This window comes from Salmo salar, chromosome ssa10 (assembly GCF_905237065.1).
Source record: "Salmo salar chromosome ssa10, Ssal_v3.1, whole genome shotgun sequence".
Classification (NCBI taxonomy): domain Eukaryota; kingdom Metazoa; phylum Chordata; class Actinopteri; order Salmoniformes; family Salmonidae; genus Salmo; species Salmo salar.
In genome coordinates, this window is record NC_059451.1 from 83,204,440 (window position 1) to 83,224,078 (window position 19,639).

The 19,639-nt window shown below is 43.8% G+C and overlaps 1 protein-coding gene across 1 annotated transcript in view; it reads right to left on the bottom strand.

The window, feature by feature from the left end:
- The window catches only part of LOC106560938 (zinc finger CCHC domain-containing protein 14), a 39,168-nt gene extending 21,558 nt beyond the window's left edge, over positions 1 to 17,610 (bottom strand). The window contains exons 1-5 of the mRNA XM_045688724.1: positions 16,087 to 17,610; positions 13,735 to 13,861; positions 1,977 to 2,047; positions 1,731 to 1,802; positions 1,440 to 1,525 (exon numbers count right to left, since the gene is read on the bottom strand). Coding sequence (XP_045544680.1) covers positions 1,440 to 1,525; positions 1,731 to 1,802; positions 1,977 to 2,047; positions 13,735 to 13,861; positions 16,087 to 16,728 — 998 coding nt within the window. The 5' untranslated portion in view covers positions 16,729 to 17,610. The remainder of the gene's footprint in view (positions 1 to 1,439; positions 1,526 to 1,730; positions 1,803 to 1,976; positions 2,048 to 13,734; positions 13,862 to 16,086) is intronic.
- Between the last annotated feature and the right edge of the window lie 2,029 nt (positions 17,611 to 19,639).

The following is a 19,639-nucleotide window of genomic DNA, read 5'->3' on the forward strand; positions in this document are numbered from 1 at the left end:
TGATGGGGAATAAGTTTTGTCGTGCCCTCTTCACAACTGTCTTGGTGTGCTTGGACCATGTTAGTTTGTTGGTAACTTGAAGATCTTAACCTGCTCCACTACAGCCCCGTCGATGAGAACGAGGGCGTGCTTTGTCCTCCTTTTCCTGTAGTCTACAATCATCTCCTTTGTCTTGATCACATTGAGGGAGGGGTTGTTGTTCTGGCATCACACGGCCCTGTAGGCTGTCTCGTTGTTGTCGGTGATCAGGCCTACAACTGTTATGTCATCGGCAAACTTAATGATGGTGTTGGAGTCGTGCCTAGCAGTGCAGTCATGACTGAACAGGGAGTAAAGGAGGGGACTGAGCACACACCCCTGAGGGGCCCCTGTGTTGAGGATCAGTGTGGCAGATGTGTTGTTACCTACCCTTACTACCTGGGGGCGGCCCGTCAGGAAGTCCAGGATCCAGTTGCAGAGGGAGGTGTTTAGTCCCAGAGTCCTTAGCTTGGTGATAAGCTTTGAGGGCACTATGGTGTTGAACGTTGAGCTGTAGTCAATGAATAGCATTCTCACATAGGTGTGTCCAGGTGGGAAAGGGCAGTGTGGAGTGCAATAGAGATTGCGTCATCTGTGGATCTGTTAGGGCGGTATGCAAATTGGAGTGGGTGGTGGTGTTGATATGGACCATGACCAGCCTTTCAAAGCACTTCATGGCTACAGACGTGAGTGCTACGGGTCGGTAGTCATTTAGGCAGGTTACAAGTGAAGTCACTTGCCAGTTGGTTAACGCATGCTCGGAGTACATGTTCTGGTAATCCGTCTAGTCCTACGGCCTTGTGAATGTTGACCTGTTTAAAGGTCTTACTCACATCAGCTGCGGAGAGCGGGATCACAGAGTCGTCCGGAACAGCTGATGCTCTCATGCATGTTTCAGTGTTACTTGCCTCGAAGCGAACATAGAAGTAATTTAGCTCGTCTGGTAGGCTCGTGTCACTGGGCAGCTCTCGGCTGTGCTTCGCTTTGTAGTCTGTAATAGTTTGCAATCCCTACCACATCCGACGAGCGTCGGAGCCGGTGTAGTACGATTCGATCTTAGTCCTGTATTGATGCTTTTCCTGTTTGATGGTTCGTTGGAGGGCATAGCAGAATTTCTTATAAGCTTCCGGTTTAGAGTCACACTCCATGAAAGCGGCAGCTCTACCCTTTAGCTCAGTACGGATGTTGCCTATAATCCATGGCTTCTGGTTGGGGTATGAACAGACAGTCACTGTGGGGACGACGTCATTGATGCACTTGTTGATGAACTACAGTAACTACTTGGTTGTTACTCATTATCATACATATGTAGTATGAAAATATTATATATCACAATACATACAGTGTTAATGCACCACTGTTATCAAGTGAACATATTCAGGTGGGCTACCTTGGTCAGTGACAATGCTGATGGACCTTACCTGGGGTCCAGCTCAGGGGCCTGATCAAGGCCAAGGGACTGAAGCAGGAACTTCTCTAGACCTTCATCAGGGAAAAGCTGGGAGACCTGGGAGAAACACAAAATAGGATATTGACCTTCACATAACTATTCAACAGACGGCAGATGGGTACAGTGGACATAAAGACAGGTTTTTTCCTCCCTTCAAATTCTGTAAATCCTAGCCTGAAAAAAGGTAGCTGCTAGTTAGCAGAACAGTCGATAAGAGACACAAGCGCTCAGTCCCCTCTCTGTGCTTCAGCCACTTTCTTACCTGGGAGAGAAAGTTCAGCACCTCCTGGTGAGTCCTGCTCACAGTGGAAACAGAGGAGTCTGACCATGTGACCTGTGAGATAAGGAGAGAGTGAGTAGACAGGGCAATAGTATACAATAACTAACATACAGTACATACTGGAACTTGTGTGTTCCTGTGTGTGTGTGTGTGTGTGTGTGTGTGTGTGTGTGTGTGTGTGTGTGTGTGTGTGTGTGTGTGTGTGTGTGTGTGTGTGTGCATACCCACCTCTAGCATATATTCACTTGGTTTCTCCCCCTTGTGAGTCACTCCACTCAGCTCTATTCTCTCTATGTTCACTGAAAAAAATAATATATGTATATTATTTGGATTATCTGATATTATCTGTCAGCAAACAAAGAACATCAAGTAAGACATTGCTTTGGTGTCTCATACTTTTCTACCATACATGCTAGATGAAAACGTAGTTCCTGTTAGATCTACTGTCGAGACTGTTCTTTTGGCACCAAATGTACTTAAATTACATATCTGAATTCATAGAGAACATCACAGGGAATGATGTCACCTGGTGTCTATTAAAACACATTAAACACTTTCAACTGGAGAACAGAGGAGGACAGCGAGATAGATAAAAAAGACTAGAGAGAACATACAGATAGAGAAACAAGGTAGAAAAAAAGAGACAGGAGGATGATCTAGATTTATGGCTGGACTAGTGGCACATTTTAGGGATCCTGCCAGTGACATTTTAAAACATTTGGCTGAACTCCGTATCAGATTCAGAGAACACACACACACACCATCTGAAATCTCATACACAACACTCATAAACACACATACAGTAGAGTGCGCGCACACACACACACACACACACACACACACACACACACACACACAGGCCTGTTTGTTAAATATACCCTGCAGACTCAGCACTTCCTCCGGTGTGTATTAGCACTGGGAGAGGCACTAGCTAGCTGAATGAAGCTCTGTGCTGAAAGGGGATCAGAAATGTAGAAATATTGTGAAAAACACGGCAGGCAAGTGTGAACTCATCTGAAGTGTTCTGAGTAGCAGAAAGCCTATAGGTCTCACTGTAAGTCTAAACTGCTTTACTAAAGGCTAAAACGTGTGTGTGTGTGTGTGTGTGTGTGTGTGTGTGTGTGTGTGTGTGTGTGTGTGGTGTGTGTGTGAAAGAGCGTAGGAACACTGTGTGTAAAAGAGCCAAGTGGGGAAAGTGAATGTGATGTGAGTGAGTGAGTGAGAGACAGCAGAGGAACTATGTCATGCTGTCTGGCCTGGATTCTCCCTTCCTGTGTGAGCTCCCTCTCCTGCAGTCACGGCTAGAAGGGATCCAGCTTTTGTAAATTTTAGCTAAATTTTAGCTAACTCTAACTATTTTCCTAAGCTTAACCTAATTCTCATAACCTGTCTCGTTAATTCTCCTAACCTGCTGTGAAAAGTCATATCTGACGTTAATTTTACAAAAGCTGTATCCCTTCTAGCCATGACCCTCTCCTGCCCATACAGAATTATACAGTGGCCACAGGCTCAGCGATAGAGCAGTCCTGCCCTAATACCATGCACTCTCCGTCACGGCAGAGTTTACACATCAGGCCCAGCCCCCTCCATCCTCACGCAATAGAAAATGATAAAAACTCACCTAGAACAAATCTAAGCAGATCTTTTTTTTTAAATTGGTATCATGAACAAAAATATAAACAAAATATGCAATAATTTCAAATATTTTACTGAGCTACAGTTCATATAAGGAAATCAGTCAATTTAAATAAATTCATTAGGCCCTGATCTATGGATTTCACGACTGGGAATACAGATATGCATCTGTTGGTCACAGATACCTTAAAAAGAATTAGGAGCGTGGATCAGAAAACCAGTCCGTATCTGGTGTGACCACCATTTGCCTCATGCAGCGCGACACATCTCCTTTGCATAATGTTGATCAGGCTGTTGATTGTGGCATGTGGAATGTTGTCTCACTCCTCTTCAATGGCTGTGCAAAGTTGCTGGATATTAGCAGAAACTGAAACACTCTGTCATACACGTCGATCCAGAGCATCCCAAACTTCCCCAGCATGCCAGTGGCCATTGAAGGTGAACATTTTCCCGCTGAAGTCAGTTACGACACTGTCTGCAGTCAGGTCAAGACCCTGGTGAGGACGACAAGTACGCAGGTGAGCTTCCCTGAGACAGTTTCTGACAGTTTGTGCAGAAATTCTTTGGTTGTGCAAACCCACAGCTTCATCAACTGTCTGGGTGGCTGGGCTCAGCAATCCCGCAGGTGAAGAAGCCGGATGTGGAGGTCCTGGGCTGGCGTGGTTATTCGTGAGGCCGGGTGTATGTACTGCCAAATTCTCTAAAACGACATTGGAGGCAGCTTATGATAGAGAAATTAACATTCAGTTCTCTGGAAATGAACTCTGGTGGACATTCCTGCAGTCAGCATGCCAATTGCACGCTCCCTCAAAACTTGAGACATCTGTGGCATTGTGTTATGTGACAAAACTGCACATTTTAGAGTGGCCTTTTATTGTCCCCAGGACAAGGTGCACTTGTGTAATGATGCTGTTTATTCAGCTTCTGGATATGCCACAGCTGTCAGGTGGATGGATTATCTTGGCAAAGGAGAAATGCTCACTAACAGGAATGTAAACAAAATTGTGCTGAACATTTGAGAGAAATATGTTTTTGTGAACATTTCTGGGATCTGTTACTTCAGCTGATGAAACATGGGACTTTACATGTTGTGTTTATTTTTTGTTCAGTGTATGTCATTGTAAGTCAACTAAATATGTAACTACATTTCCCATTGTTTTGTGATTTGGTATGGTATGATCATCTGTAGATAAATTGTCATTAAAGTAACTGTCCAGTGTTTCTAGATTTCTATGAAATATTACTTATAATTAATTACAATATGAGTGAAATAGTTGTCCTTCCCCCAAAAATGTAATTAAGTATGGCATACCCCAACAACAGAATGGTGTGGGTGTATAACGGTCATGAAAAATATCAACTCAAATATTCAGTATTCAGTAGACCGTTCTCATCCTCCTAAGGAGGTTGACATCATCCACTATGAGGAAATAGCAAGCATTTTTTAAACAGTCTGTTTGAGATACAAGTTTGAGTTGGGGTTGGGCCAAGATCAAAGCAAAGCAGTGCGACAAAAACAACAACACAGAGTTACACATGGGATAAACAGTCAATACCACAACAAAAATCTATGTACCGTGTGTGCAAATGTTGTAAGGTTAGGGAGGTAAGGCAATAAAATAGGCCAATAGTGGCGAAATAATTACAATTTAACATTAACACTGGAGTGATAGATATACAGATGATGATGTGCAAGTAGAGATACTGGGGTGCAAAAGAGCCCAAAAAAGAAATAACAATATAGTCAGATGACAAGAGAGCAGCTGGTGCAGCAGTGTTCTCTGGGGTAATCAATGTCTCCGTCAGTGCCAAAAAGTGTAGAGACTGAAGGGCACTAGGAATTCCACATGGGTTGTGCACGCTGGGTACACTAAATTAGAGGGGTTGCCGCTACGGGGTAGGGAGCATCTGTAAAACCTACATTGAAGAGGAGCGAACTGGGGTATAAAACACACACATACAGTGCCTTCAGAAAGTATTCACAACCTTGGACTTTTCCACATATTGTTGTGCTACAAAGTGGGATCAAAATGGATTTAATTGGCATTTTTTGTCAACGATCTACACAAAGACTTTTTAAAATGATTTGTAAAACATATATGAAAAATAAAACACTATACAGTATATACAAAAGTTTGTGGACACGCCTTCATATTAGTGGATTCGGCTATTTCAGCCATACACATTGTTGTCAGATGCATAAAATCGAGCACACAGCCATGCAATCGCCTTAGACAAACACTGATAGTAGAATGGCCTTACTGAAGAGCTCAGTGACTTTCAACGTGGCACCGTCATAGGATGCCACCTTTCCAACAAGTCAGTTCGTCAAATTTCTGCCCTGCTAAAGCTACCCCGGTCAACTGTACTGTTATTGTGAAGTGGAAAGGTCTAGGATGCAAGTATATTACTCGCTAATGTTCAGTCTCTGGACAATAAAGTAGAGGAGCTCAGAGCGAGGATCTCCTTCCAGAGAGACATCAGGGACTGTAACATACTTTGTTTCACAGAATCATGGCTCTCTACGGATATACTGTCCACATCCATACAGCCAGCTGAGTTCTCAGTACATCGCACAGACAGGAATAAATAACTCTCTGGGAAGAAGAAAGGAGGTGGTGTATGTTTCATGATGAACTATTCATGGTGAGATTGTGATAACGTACATAAAACGCAAGTCTTTTTGTTCATCCGACCTAGAATACCTCACAATCAAATGTCGACCATATTACCTCCCAAGAGAATTCTCTTCGGTTATAGTCACAGCCATGTATATTCCACCTCAAGCCGATACTACGACAGCCCTCAAGGAACTACACTGGACTTTGTGCAAACTGGAAACCACATATCCTGAGGACGCATTTATTGTACCTGGGGATTTTAACAAAGACAATTTGAAGAAAACACTACCAAAGTTCTGTCAACACATTGTAGTACTCGTGCTGGAAAAACGCTCGACCACAGCTACTTCCCCTTCCGAGATGCCTACAAGGCCCTCCCCCGCTCTCCCTTCGGCAAATCAGATCACGACTCCATTTTGCTCCTCCCTTCCTTTAGGCAGAAACTCAAACAGGAAATACCCGTGCTATGGTCTTTTCAACACTGGTTTGACCAATCGGAATCCATGCTTCAAGACTGGGATATGTTCCAAGGTCTTGTTCCCGGACAAGCTGAACACCTTCGCCCTCTTTGAGGATAACACAGTGCCACCAACATAGCCCTCTCCTAAGGACAGTGGGCTCGCGTGGCTGACGTGAGTAAGACATTTAAGCGTGTTAAAACCTCTACGGGATCGGTGTCCCTAAACCGGGACGGTTGTTGCTCAATATGCGATAATGTGACTAGAATGATGTTGTAAACAACAGCCAATTCTTATATGGGCAGAAAGCTTAAATTCTTGTTAATTTAACTGCAGTGTTCAATTTACAGTAGCTATTACAACAACAAAAATACCATGCTATTGTTTGAGGATAGTGCACAACAACAAGACATTTTTATCACGGCAACTGGTTTGATACATGTAAATACTGTACTTACATTCCGTAATGTTGCCCATACCCCCGCCCCCCCCCTTCTCCCTTCCCGCCCCCGGTCATCTAGATGTGTGAAGGTTAGTGTCTTTTCTGTAGGGAAGATAATGATCCATCATGTATGACATTCCTGGGAGTATGTAAACTTCATTTTTTGATTACCACAGCATTTGTGTATGTTCTCTATAGTTTTGTACTTGAAAATTTATAAATTTACCAATTCGGCACCTTTGGGCAAACTCCTGGCAGACTTGATACATTATGTTGTGTTGTGTTGTAATTCTTCACTGGATCCGTCTGAAACTGGTTGAGAGAATGCCAAGAGTGTGCAAAGCTGTCATCAAGGCAAAGGTTGGATACTTGGAAGAATCTCAAATATAAAATATATTTAGATTTGTTTAACACTTTTTTGATGATGATGATTCCATATGTGTTATTTCATAGTTTTGATGTCTTCACTATTATTCAAAAATGTAGAAAATAGTAAAAATAAATAAAAACCCTTGAATGAGTAGGTGTGTCCAAACTTTTGACTGGTACTGTATGTAAGAATGCTGTTCATTGACTATAGCTCAGCCTTCAACATCATAGTACCCTCCAAGCTCATCATTAAGCTCGGGGCCCTGGGTCTGAACCCTGCACCTGGTTCCTGGACTTCCTGACGGGTCGCCCCCAGATGGTGAAGGTAGGCAACAACACCTCCACTTCGCTGATCCTCAAGACAGGGGCCCCACAAGGGTGTGTGCTCAGCCCCCTTCTGTACTCCCCGTTCACCCATGACTGCGTGGCCACGCACGCCTCCAACTCAATCATCAAGTTTGCAGATGACACAACAGTAATATGCCTGATTACCAACAATGACTAGACAGCCTACAAGGAGGAGGTGAAGGCCCTGGTGGAGTGGTGCCAGGAAAATAACGTCTCCCTCAACATCAACAAAACAAAGGAGCTGATCGTGGACTTCAGGAAACAGCTGAGGGAGCACGCCTCTATCCACATGGACGGGACCGCAGTGGAGAAGGTGGAAAGCTTCAAGTTCCTTGGAGTACACATCACTGACAAACTGAAATGGTCCACCTACACAGACAGGGTTGTGAAGAAGGCGCAACAGCGCCTATTCAACCTCAGGAGGCTGAAGAAATTCGGCTTGGCCCCTAAGACCTTCACAAACTTTTACAGATGCACAATTGAGAGCATCCTGTCAGGCTGTATCACCGCCTGGTACGGCGTTTCAACAATACTGTGTAACTCCGGTAGGGCAACATCTGAAAAATAGCGCCTACTTGGTAGTGTGTACTGGGGTTCAAGGTGCTCGACCAGTCGGCGAAAGCCAACATCATCCACGACAGAGGACGGTTGATTGTCAAGGGCAATGAATACCATTATCTTGCCGTTAATGGATTTCACCTTTGAGTTGTCTCGCTGAAATTTTCGTACTCTTTAAAATGACTGCTCGACTCGAACTTGTTTAGTTGTTGGAAGTGTGCACTTAGGATTTTTCTGCTTTTGTTGTGTAGCGCTGTACTTTTTGTGGCATCATTACATCATCTACCTACGTTATATAGGTATGCACCTCTGCTTTGACATCGGTTTTGCACATCGCCGTTAAACTAGACATCGGTCCGATGCCGAAGTTGGCATTTTTAGCTAATATCGTCCGATTCCGATATGCTTACCGATATATCGTGCATCCCTAGTTAGGACGCCTGTATCTTTGTAGTGACTTGGTGTATTGATACACCATCCAAAGTGTAATTAATAACTTCACCATGCTCAAAGGGATTTTCAATGTCTACTTTTTTATTTTCACCCATCTACCAATAGGTGCCATTTCTTTGCGAGGCATTGGAAAACCTCCCTGGTCTCTGTGGTTGAATCTGTGTTTGAAATTCATGATTTTTTAATGACTACCTAATCTCTATACCCCACACATACAGATAATCTGTAAGGTCCCTCAATCGTAGATTGTTAAAAAATAAAAAAGCAAACATTGAAAATCCCTTTCATGTTACTGTAATTTCCGGACTATAAGCCGCAACTTTTTTCCCAGGCTTTGAACCTCTAATAAAGGCTAATAAATGGATTTTTCCCGCTTTAAAAAATGTTTCCCCAAAAAAACACATTCTGTGACGTGCTCAGTTTTTTGGCGGTATGAAGCTTTCATTAGACCAATGAAATTGCCGAACGGGTTAAGGTCAAACAACTTTTTTGTTTACTGTTTAGATTCAATCGAGCGCTCTCAAACTTCCCATCATTCTGATTACGGTAGTCATTTTGTCACTCTGATTCCTGGGGGCACAACAAAGTATTTGCAGCCACTCGACATCAGTGTAAATCGTGCATTTAAGGTGGCGCTCCGTGTTCAGTGGGAGGCTTGGATGACAAGTGGGGAGAAATCCTTCACTGCGAAGAGCAACTTATGGTCAAGTCTGCCAGTGGGTCCTGACAGCGTGGAGCATTGTCAAAAAATCCACTATCATCAACGGGTTTTGAAAGGCTGGACTGCTGCGTGTTGAAGAGGGCTCAGCGGGGGATTTGCCTCCAGATGAAAGTGACGAGAGCGACAATGAAAACGATCCAATAACGGATGAAGCAATTCTGAGGCTATTCAACTCCGACACCGAAGGAGATGGTTTCAGTGCACAGGAGGAGGAAGATAGTGACCAATGACTTTCTTGGTAGGCTACTGTTTACTGCTAATTTTTTTATTTTTTGTTACAAACCGTGTTTCGTTAAAGCCTATTTATTTTTGTTACAAGCCATGTTTCGTTAAAGCCTGTGTAAAGTTCATTTGTTTCAATGTACCGGTAGGCACCTGCGGCTTATAGACATGTGCGACTTATTTATGTTCAAAATATATTAATTTTTTTAAATTCAGTGGGCTTATATTCAGGTGCGCTTAATAGTCCGGAAATTACGGTAAACACTATTATGGCACACAGTGTGAGTCGAGGCAATTTATTATGTGACTTTTTAAGCATATGTAAACTCCTGAACTTATTTAGGCTCACCATAACAAAGGACTTGAATACTAACTGGCTCAAGACATTTCATCTTTTCATTTTTTATTCATTTGTAAACATTTAGAAAAACATAATTCCACTTTGACATTATGGGGTATTGTGTGTAGGACAATGACAAAAAAAATCTAAATATAATCCATTTTAAATTCAGGTTGTAAGACAACAAAATGTGGAAAACTTCGAAGGGGTGTGAATACTTTACCAAAGCTACTGTACCAAAGCTACAAAAGAGCAAAATGAGATCATCATAAAAAAACTAAGGAAAGATACTCAAGTGAGAGAGTGGTGTGGAGCCTTCCTCTCTTTCCCTCCTCGAACAACTCAACAGAACAACTCAGAAGAGTGTCTTTGTTTCAGAGACAACATTACCATTTCACAATACTGCCACCGCTGAAAAAACAGGGGAGACTGAAGTACCTGCATTAATTTCCCTGCAGAGGTGAAAGACACACCTCCCAGCACTGATTGCTGATTGCTTGGAAGAGGTGAAGTCCTTTGTTGGTAAAGCAAGGCTCTTGCAATGCCAGGGTTGTGGGTTTGATTCCCATGGGAGACCAGTATGAAAATGAATGTGTTCACTAATGTAAGTTGCCCTGAATAATGAAACTTATTTTAGTCCACAAGAACTGAGCAATCAAACAGCATTATTAAGTATGCCCTAGCAACACAACAGCTACTTATCGAATAAAAAATATACTTGGAGATGACCTTCCGACAATCATTGACCAACGTATAAAGAAGAGAGGCGTGCGCCTGCAGCAGTTTCACTCAGTATGGATGACTCAGAAATAAGAAATCATTATTTTTAACACACATTAATTAATAGCCTACCTGACTATAAGTTAACTTTTTATAGAATGGCATTACATAATTTGCAATTTCATGTGTGAAACATTGCTACAGCAACATGTTAACACCACATTTAGACGTGAGGAGAAAAACACAATTTCACCACCACATGTGAAAATGCAATTCCACATGTGAAAGTGAGATCTTTGGCCATTTAATTTTCTTACATGTTTTAGTTTTATTTTTTTAGTTTTATTTATTTTCACCAAAGAAAGCATGTGGTAGACAACAATACAGATCAAAACAAAACTGGGTGCAGGTGTGGTTGGAAGCCCAAGGGCTTATATGAAAATCATGTGATTGTTTTTTACATGTGAAAATGCACATTTCACATTTGAGGTGTAAGCATGTTTTTCTTTTCACATGCGAAAAGGTGGTGTTAACATATGAACTCTAAATTTAATACATTTGAAAATATGGTTTCATGTGAAACTTCAGCTCAACATGTGAAAAGGGCATCCACCCAGCCCCCTGCTGATCCACCCAGCCCACTGCCCAGCCCGCTGCCCATCCTCCCAGCCCCCTGCTGATCCACCCAGCCCACTGCCCAGCCCACTGCCCATCCTCCCAGCCCCTGCTGATCCACCCAGCCCACTGCCCAGCCCACTGCCCATCCTCCCAGCCCCTGCTGATCCACCCAGCCCACTGCCCAGCCCACTGCCCATCCACCCAGCCCCCTGCTGATCCACCCAGCCCACTGCCCAGCCCACTGCCCATCCTCCCAGCCCCCTGCTGATCCACCCAGCCCACTGCCCAGCCCACTGCCCATCCTCCCAGCCCCCTGCTGATCCACCCAGCCCACTGCCCAGCCCACTGCCCATCCACCCAGCCCACTGCTGATCCACCCAGCCCACTGCCCAGCCCACGGCCCATCCACCCAGCCCACTGCCCATCCACCCAGCCCACTGCCCATCCACCCAGCCCCCTGCTGATCCACCCAGCCCACTGCCCAGCCCACTGCCCATCCACCCAGCCCCTGCTGATCCACCCAGCCCACTGCCCAGCCCACTGCCCATCCACCCAGCCCACTGCCCATCCACCCAGCCCACTGCCCATCCACCCTGCCCACAGTGCCCATCCACCCAACCCACTGCCCAGTCCACTGCCCGGCCACCCAGCCCACTGCCCACAGTGCCCAGGTACCCAGCCCACTGCCCTCTACCACCTTGCCTCTCCCTCAGCACCCTGCCCTGCCCTGTGCCCAGCAGGCAGCAGCTGCTGGAGGCTCCACATGCCTGGTGCCAGACTCGTTAATCCAGGGCATTCTGCCATTCTAACAGATCTGGTTACATATTGCACCCTGTGAAAATACACTGTCACACAAAGACACACAAAAGTAGATATTCTCTTTTGTGCATTGTCAGCATCTTTCGTGTTGTGTATTATGATATGACACCAAAACCAAGATTGCATTACAAAATAATAGTCATTCACTATCTGCATGTTTGAATAACAAGTGCACTCTTGCCACTGTGTGTGTGTGTGTGTGTGTGTGTGCATGTGTGTGTGCGTGTGTGCTTGGAGGTATGCTTGCCCTGCTTTGTGCTGCTGATGACAGGCATGCAGCCCTAGCCATGAAGTAGTGTAGCTAACTCAGCATTGGGTTACCAGAAAACGAAAGGGCCAATCCTATTGAGTAACCGAGAGACCTGCTCCTTTCAAAGCAATATTAGACCCCAGCTTAACATGCTCCTCTAACTATCAACTCTTTAACCCACAGGCACACTTCAAAAAACGATCAACCCCCTTAATATTTGCACTACCTTCAGATAAAAGACAATCCTGCACACTGACACAGTGTGTGTTACAGTACAATCCAGTGACAATCCAATCCTCAAACAATCCAGTGACCTGTCACTTCTACCTACAAGAAGAGGAATCTAGAACTTCCACTACCATCTACTGCCTATTTTGAGAACTTTGGAGAAAAGACACATTGCTGAGGTCATCATTTCCCATTTCCCCCCCACTCCGTCCCACCTCCAGACTAAACTTTCCAAAACTGGAGAAGAAAACGTGGCTCGTGAATTACAGAACATGTGACCACTCTTGGATTCAACATCTGTGTGTTGGTCCAGCCAACAAGAAAAAAAGAGATAGAAAAGAAATCAGACAACCAAGAAACATACAATATTTATAGCTGTAGTGTCTGGGACCTTCAAATAACTCAATGCAAGTGTTCAAGTGTATATTCCGGTCTGTTTACAGCCTCACAGCAAATATTTCAAAAGATTGTACTAAGGAGAAGTAGACAACAGCCTGCTACACTCTGATTGAATAGCATATATACTTTAGTATTCCTCCTCATAACAAATACCTAAATACTAAAGTGATACTCTAGTAGAGTAAAGGTTGTAAACATCCTTCCACATAGCAGTAGAAGTGTTCAGTAGTGTGTGAGAGGTACAGTATGTACAGTGTAAAGGAGTGATTGAAAAATGACAGAATGAGAAGTGTGAAACAGAGGATGATGGTAGATTCCTGCAGCAGCTGCTCCATCCGGACCAGAGCAGCGTAGCAATGTGTAAAACATAACACTGATGCCCTTCACTGCACCACGGCGCTCCCTCAGATCGAGAACTAGATATATGACCATCTTTCTCCCTTCCCATTCTGATAGGGGGAGGGCAGTACGGCAAGCATGCCTCCACATTCCTCAATGAGCCTGGTTTGTCGATTTCGGTGTTTCAGCGTGTGGTTTCTTGTTCTGGGTGCATGTGTGAGTGTCTGGCACAAACTGAACTGCTTATTCTAAAGACACATACTGACTGACTGACAACGTATTACCTTTGAACTCAAGATTCCTATACTAGTGTGTGATGTTGAGAGAGCCTTGACCCTTACTGTCACCGGGATGTCCTGTCCTGTCTCGTACGCAGACAGGGTAGATAAGTGTGACAGATTTCTGTGTACCGTATAAGTATGTCAGAGCAAAGTTCTGTGTCTCACCTTTGCCCGGTTTCCCAACATGCACCTTGACTGGCAGCTCCTTGCATGAGAGAGATGTCATGTGAGGCATAGGTTCTGGACCAATCCCCTCGTCCACTCGCCCTGCCCCGTCCTCTCGGTGCGATGTCTGTGAAACAGGGGTCAAAGCTCAGGTCAAGTAGTCAGAAATTAATATCATGGTCAGAAGTAGTTAGTAGTTTACGGATGTCATTATTCAGCACCTTGACAGCCTTTTCAGACTGTCTCACACATTCTACCATGACTCAAATAGGTAAGAGACAGGGTCACACATACATTTTTCAAAATCACTGAATTCATTTGAAAATGACCTCTGTTGACCTCTTAGGGAGTCATTTTCTCAGGACTTTTTATCTACAGAACATTATAAATCACTGATTTCACATAGACAATGGTATGGTGCTGGAGATACTGAATATAAGGTTAAAAAGTGATGAAGTGCCCCTTTAACCTCTTATAGAGATGGAAAGCTGGTCTTTCACAAAATGTTAGAGCTCTTTCACAGTAGCCTTTATTGTCTTAAGAGTTACACGTTATGACCATTGACAGTGGACATTTACACACTAAGAAGGCCTGCATGTGTCTGTCCTTCTTGCTCTGTGATTAGGTACCTTGAAAAGTTGTCAAGAAGACAGCTAGGGGAGAGTAATAGCCACTGTTACTCTAAACACTTGTCTGTACAACTAACCAACTTCCTGGAAAGGTGAGCCGTTTGAAAAGGACTGTTAGGTGGTCTACTCTTATGTTATTTCAGGACAATTTATCCTGCTCGTCTTTACTTGTATATATGCCCAGTAAACGTATTGCTTCAGTAATAATTGACCGGTAAAATGTATTTTCTAGAGTTGTGCAGTTCAAACTGATTGGTCATGGGAATGGCTTGATTCCAAACCGAATGTGTATACAGTTGTGTCTTTCTTTCCTTTTTGAAGCACTTTCAGTGGTGAGGCTGATGTGTTTAACAGCAGAGGTCAAGCAGCACACATGCTCACCCAAGCAGCAACAGAAACACACACAGACAAGCTCTGAAACCAATTAGGTATGCTTTACAGTGTGCTACTGCCACATCCGCATCGACTCCTGCCAAATCTTCTATTTTTCTAGAGGAAAAGGGGAAATCCTGCTGTTAGGAGAGATGCTAGCTAGATGAGCTGAGGTTTAGAACTGAAACGGGCATGACAGTGGCAAAGGTCCTGGCAGATAACATCCTGAAACACCGCTAAGGAGTTCCTCCTGCCTTTTTCCCTGAAGGTTTAAACCCCAGATAAAGTAGTACATTATCTAATAACAAATGTGTGAGCTTTTTCATTGACTTTCTTCTCATCACCCATCACCATAAGTTTATAATTTACTGAATGATTAATATGTGAGTGTGGTTTATATTTCATGTCTGATCGGGTTAGGGTGACCGTAAAGGCTTCTTCTTCGAACAGTCAGAGAGAGCAGCAATCAGAGCTTCCTGGTGATTCACCGGAGGGTTGAGTCTCTCTCACACAGGGTTGATTTCAGTGTTGTGAAATGTGCTGGCCTGCACTTAACGGAGGCCAAGACCAAAACAACACTAAATACAACCAACCACTTTCCTTTGAGCAGGCAGGGTACTTTCCTCTCAGCCACGAGTTTGAACGGCCCTGTGTTTGTCTGCTGTGTGTCTCTGATTTAAACCAATGACAAACAGGCCTTCGTAGTGATCCTAAACCTGTGTGCCAATGTGTTCAAATCCAACTGATGGTTTACGGTTCATTTTTCATTTGTAACATTATATTTGGCCTTTTAAGTGTTCTTTACTCTCTTTCTCTGTCAAACACACACGCCAGTGCAGACACGCATATGCACACACACACACACACACATTTCCAGATGTATCTAGAGGTTGTTTTTGTAAATAGTAATATTCCTGATGTTCGTCATTAAACTGTCATAACATCATTCAGAACGCTTTGCAATCAATCTTAAAACCAAAGAAAGCTGTATATTTTGTTAACAAGGAAGACGTGGTTTCCTATTCCCACATTGCTGTGTTGACATCCGGTTCTCCAGAGAAGTAAAAGTAATGCTGAATCTACAGGCAGACATTGTGAGTGAATGTTCAGGACTCAGGGGGACCACCAATGGTCGGGGACAACCGACAGACATGTCCCTGGGGGGCCAGTGAAAAACATGTTTGTTTAGTTAAATGAATTCCTTTCAGGTCACTTTCCTAAGAGTTTGTCTCTACAAACTTGTATCCTACAACTTTGTGTTTTGGATGGCTGCTCAAACTTGGAAGTGGCACAAGACCATTCATATGTATAGCCGTCAAGTAAGTGACAACAGGGACAATATATTACCTACCTTATGACAACATGGACACCCATCCTGACTGGAGTTGAGGGTGGGCGCAGTGATGTAGGTAGGGATGCTAGTGGCGGGAGACAGGGTGGCCAGTGCGCCAGTCCCGCTGCAGCCTCCAGTCCCGGCCTGCTGCTCTCTACAGGTGACCTGCAGGATCTCCTGGATCTGGGTCAGCTCCTGTCTTAGCACCTGTTTCTGGTGAAAGCTGAACGCCGGATGATTGGATGCCATGGTGAAGAGGAGAAGGAACTGCTCCCCCGTTCGTCCATCGTTGAGCTGCAGGCCATAGTTGTTGATGACGCTGTCGATGTGCTTGAGCGTTCGGAAGAGAACACCCGCCGCATCTCGGTTGTCGGAGTTGAGAAGCGCGAGGGAGATGAGCAGCTTGCTCCTCACGACGTCGTCGGTGATGTTGGTAAGGTTCGAGAGGTCAGCGGGGTTGTTGGCTTTGATCTCGGCGTCCCTGAGGGAGTGATAGTCCTTGCGGGCTAAGTCTTCCAAGCATGACCCGAGGAAGCGTAGTTCGATTGGAACACAGAGGTCCAAAAGCCCACAAAGGAACTCAGCTCTCTGGGCCGAGTTCAATATCGAGAACCAGTGGTAGACCCCTTCCCTTTGAACGGAGCACCGATTTTCAACCATTTTAACAGCGACTCACAAATTTAAAACATATATTATTTTGTTGATAGTAATTAGGCCTAAAAATAATAAAATGGCAAGACTAAAATGAGTAAGCCAAAACTCCATCTAGGCCTACTATAACAAACTTGAAACAAAAGAGTGCAGAAATTCGGGTGCTGGAACAGTTATTTTGTGAACGTTCACCTGGCGCTGGTTATTCTTTTGACAAAAATCGTATTCAGGACCACTTGAGTTTTCGGAAACACAAGTTGGGCCTACCGCACGTCCGCTTTATTTGTTTACAGGCCAGTCGCAACATTGTTGAAATATGCATCCAAAACGTTGTTCAGGTGAAAGTCTATAAACAAAAGCATGAGTCTGGGTTTACTGTACTGCGAGGCTCAGCGTAGTGCCAACTCTCCAGTCATCCAGGTTTTCTCTGCCAGTCCCCGGAGGTCCCCACGTCAATCGATTATGGAACAGATCATGCACATTCCTCCATGAAGTAGATTGAAATGAAAAATACCATATAAGTATTACACACAGAGATACTTTACTTCCAGTGTCAGAGGCGCCACTCTCTGATTTCCCCCTGTAAAACAACACTTTTCGATGGGAATCCGCATGGCATTCGTTGAACTTCTGAGAGCGTCGGCCAATAAACAAGACCATAAACTGTATGTATGAACTGCAGCCAGCTACCTTAGGGTTAAAGTTTAAACGTAAACTATTTAGTTAAATCCTATTGGTCGTAAGCATAATAAGTGGCGCATCCAGATTTGTTCCAGAGAAATAACGACAAGGATTATCTTTTCGTTAAACTTTTTCGAAATGCAATTCAAGGAATACGCCCACTCCCTTCCATTCTGTCATAACCCTGAAATCGAGAAAAACAGCTGTGTGATAAATTATCCCAAACTCTGCCAGATAAGCCCATTAACTGAAAAATATCCACTTCGATTGGGTGAACATCTTGTCAGTAATCCCAGCTGCTGTTGTGATTGGTCAGAAAAGTATCCGCACTACACATCTTTTTCATATGCGCTCATACATACAACTCTCCGATTTGGTCAACGAGGTACTGTACTTTTTAAAGAGCAAGTCACCCTCTAAAGCCTAGGATTTGAGGAAGTGTATCGTTTTAAAGACATATGCATATGGCATCTTTTGTCATCAAATATATTTTCAAACTAATATTAAAGCCGAGCAGCAGAAAAGAGAGAGCAGAACAGTGATGACGTTTGGGAACTTCTGGAATTTCCATTTCCATAGCGTCACTCTGGAGGTGTGCATTGTTTGGTGCATGGCCTTTATTTTACAGTAGATCTGTACTCTAGCTTGTTCTGACTATGGCGTAAAAAAAAAGACATTTTGAGAAATACACTACATGACCAAAAGTATGTGGAAACTTGCTCGTCGAACGTCATTCCTAAATCATGGGCATTAATATGTAGGTCTATCCCTTTTGCTGCTATAACAGCCTCCACTCTTCTGGGAAGGCTTTTCATGATATCAGTGGTTCCCAAACTTTTTATAGTCCCGTACCCCTTCAAACATTTAACCTCCAGCTGCGTACCCCCTCTAGCACCAGGGTCAGCGCACTCTCAAATGTTGTTTTTTTGCCATCATTGTAAGCCTGCCACACACACACTATACAATACATTTATTAAACAGAAGACTGAGAGTGAGTGTTTGTCCCAACCCGGCTCGTGGGAAGTGACAAAGAGCTCTTATAGGACCAGGGCACAAATAATAATAAAATAATAATCAATAATTTTGCTCTTTATTTAGCCATCGTACATATAAAACCTTATTTGTTCATCTAAAATTGTGAATAACTCACCACAGGTTAATGAGAAGCGTGTGCTTGAAAGGATGCACATAACTCTGCAATGTTGGGTTGTATTTGAGAGAGTCTCAGTCTTAAATCATTTTCCACACACTGTCTGTTCCTGTATTTAGTTTTCATGCTAGTGAGGGCCGAGAATCCACTCTCACATAGGTATGTTGTTACGAAGGGCATGAGTGTCTTAACAGCGCGATTTGCCAAGACAAGAAATCTATCCAGAAATTAAATTCCATTTTCACAGAACCGCTTGTTGCAATTTCGATGAGGCTCTCTTGTTCAGATATCGGTAAGTGGACTGGAGGCAGAGCATGAAAGGGAAAACGAATCCAGTTGTTTGTGTCGTCTGTTTTTGGAAAGTACCTGCGTAATTGTGCACCTAACTCACTCAGGTGCTTCCCTATATCACATTTGACATTTGCCGTCAGCTTGAGTTCATTTGCAAACAATAAATCATGCAATAATGGAAGGACCTGTGTGTTATCCTTGTTAATGCAGACAGAGAAGTGCTCCAACTTCTTAATCATAGCCTCAATTTTGTCCCGCACATTGAATATAGTTGCGGAGAGTCCCTGTTATCATAGATTCAGATCATTCAGCAGAGAAAAAACATCACCCAGATAGGCCAGTCGTGTGAGAAACTTGTCATCATGCAAGCGGTCAGACAAGTAAAAATTATGTTCAGTAAAGCTTGTCCCTCAATTTAAAAAACGTGTCAATACTTTGCCCCTTGATAACCAGCGCACTTCTAAATGTTGTAAAAGCGTTACATGGTCACTGCCCATATCATTGCATAATGCAGAAAATACACAAGAGTTCACGGGCATTGCTTGTCAAAGTTAACCATTTTTACTGTCGTGTCCAAAATGTCTTTCAAGCTGTCAGGCATTCCCTTGGCAGCAAGAGCCTCTCGGTGGATGCTGCAGTGTACCCAAGAGGTGTCGGGAGTAACTGCTTACACGCGCGTTGCCACTCCACTATGTCTCCCTGTCATGGCTTTTGCACCATCAGTACAGATACCAACACATCTTGACCACCAAAGTCCATTTGATGTCACAAAGCTGTCCAGTATTTTTTAAATATCCT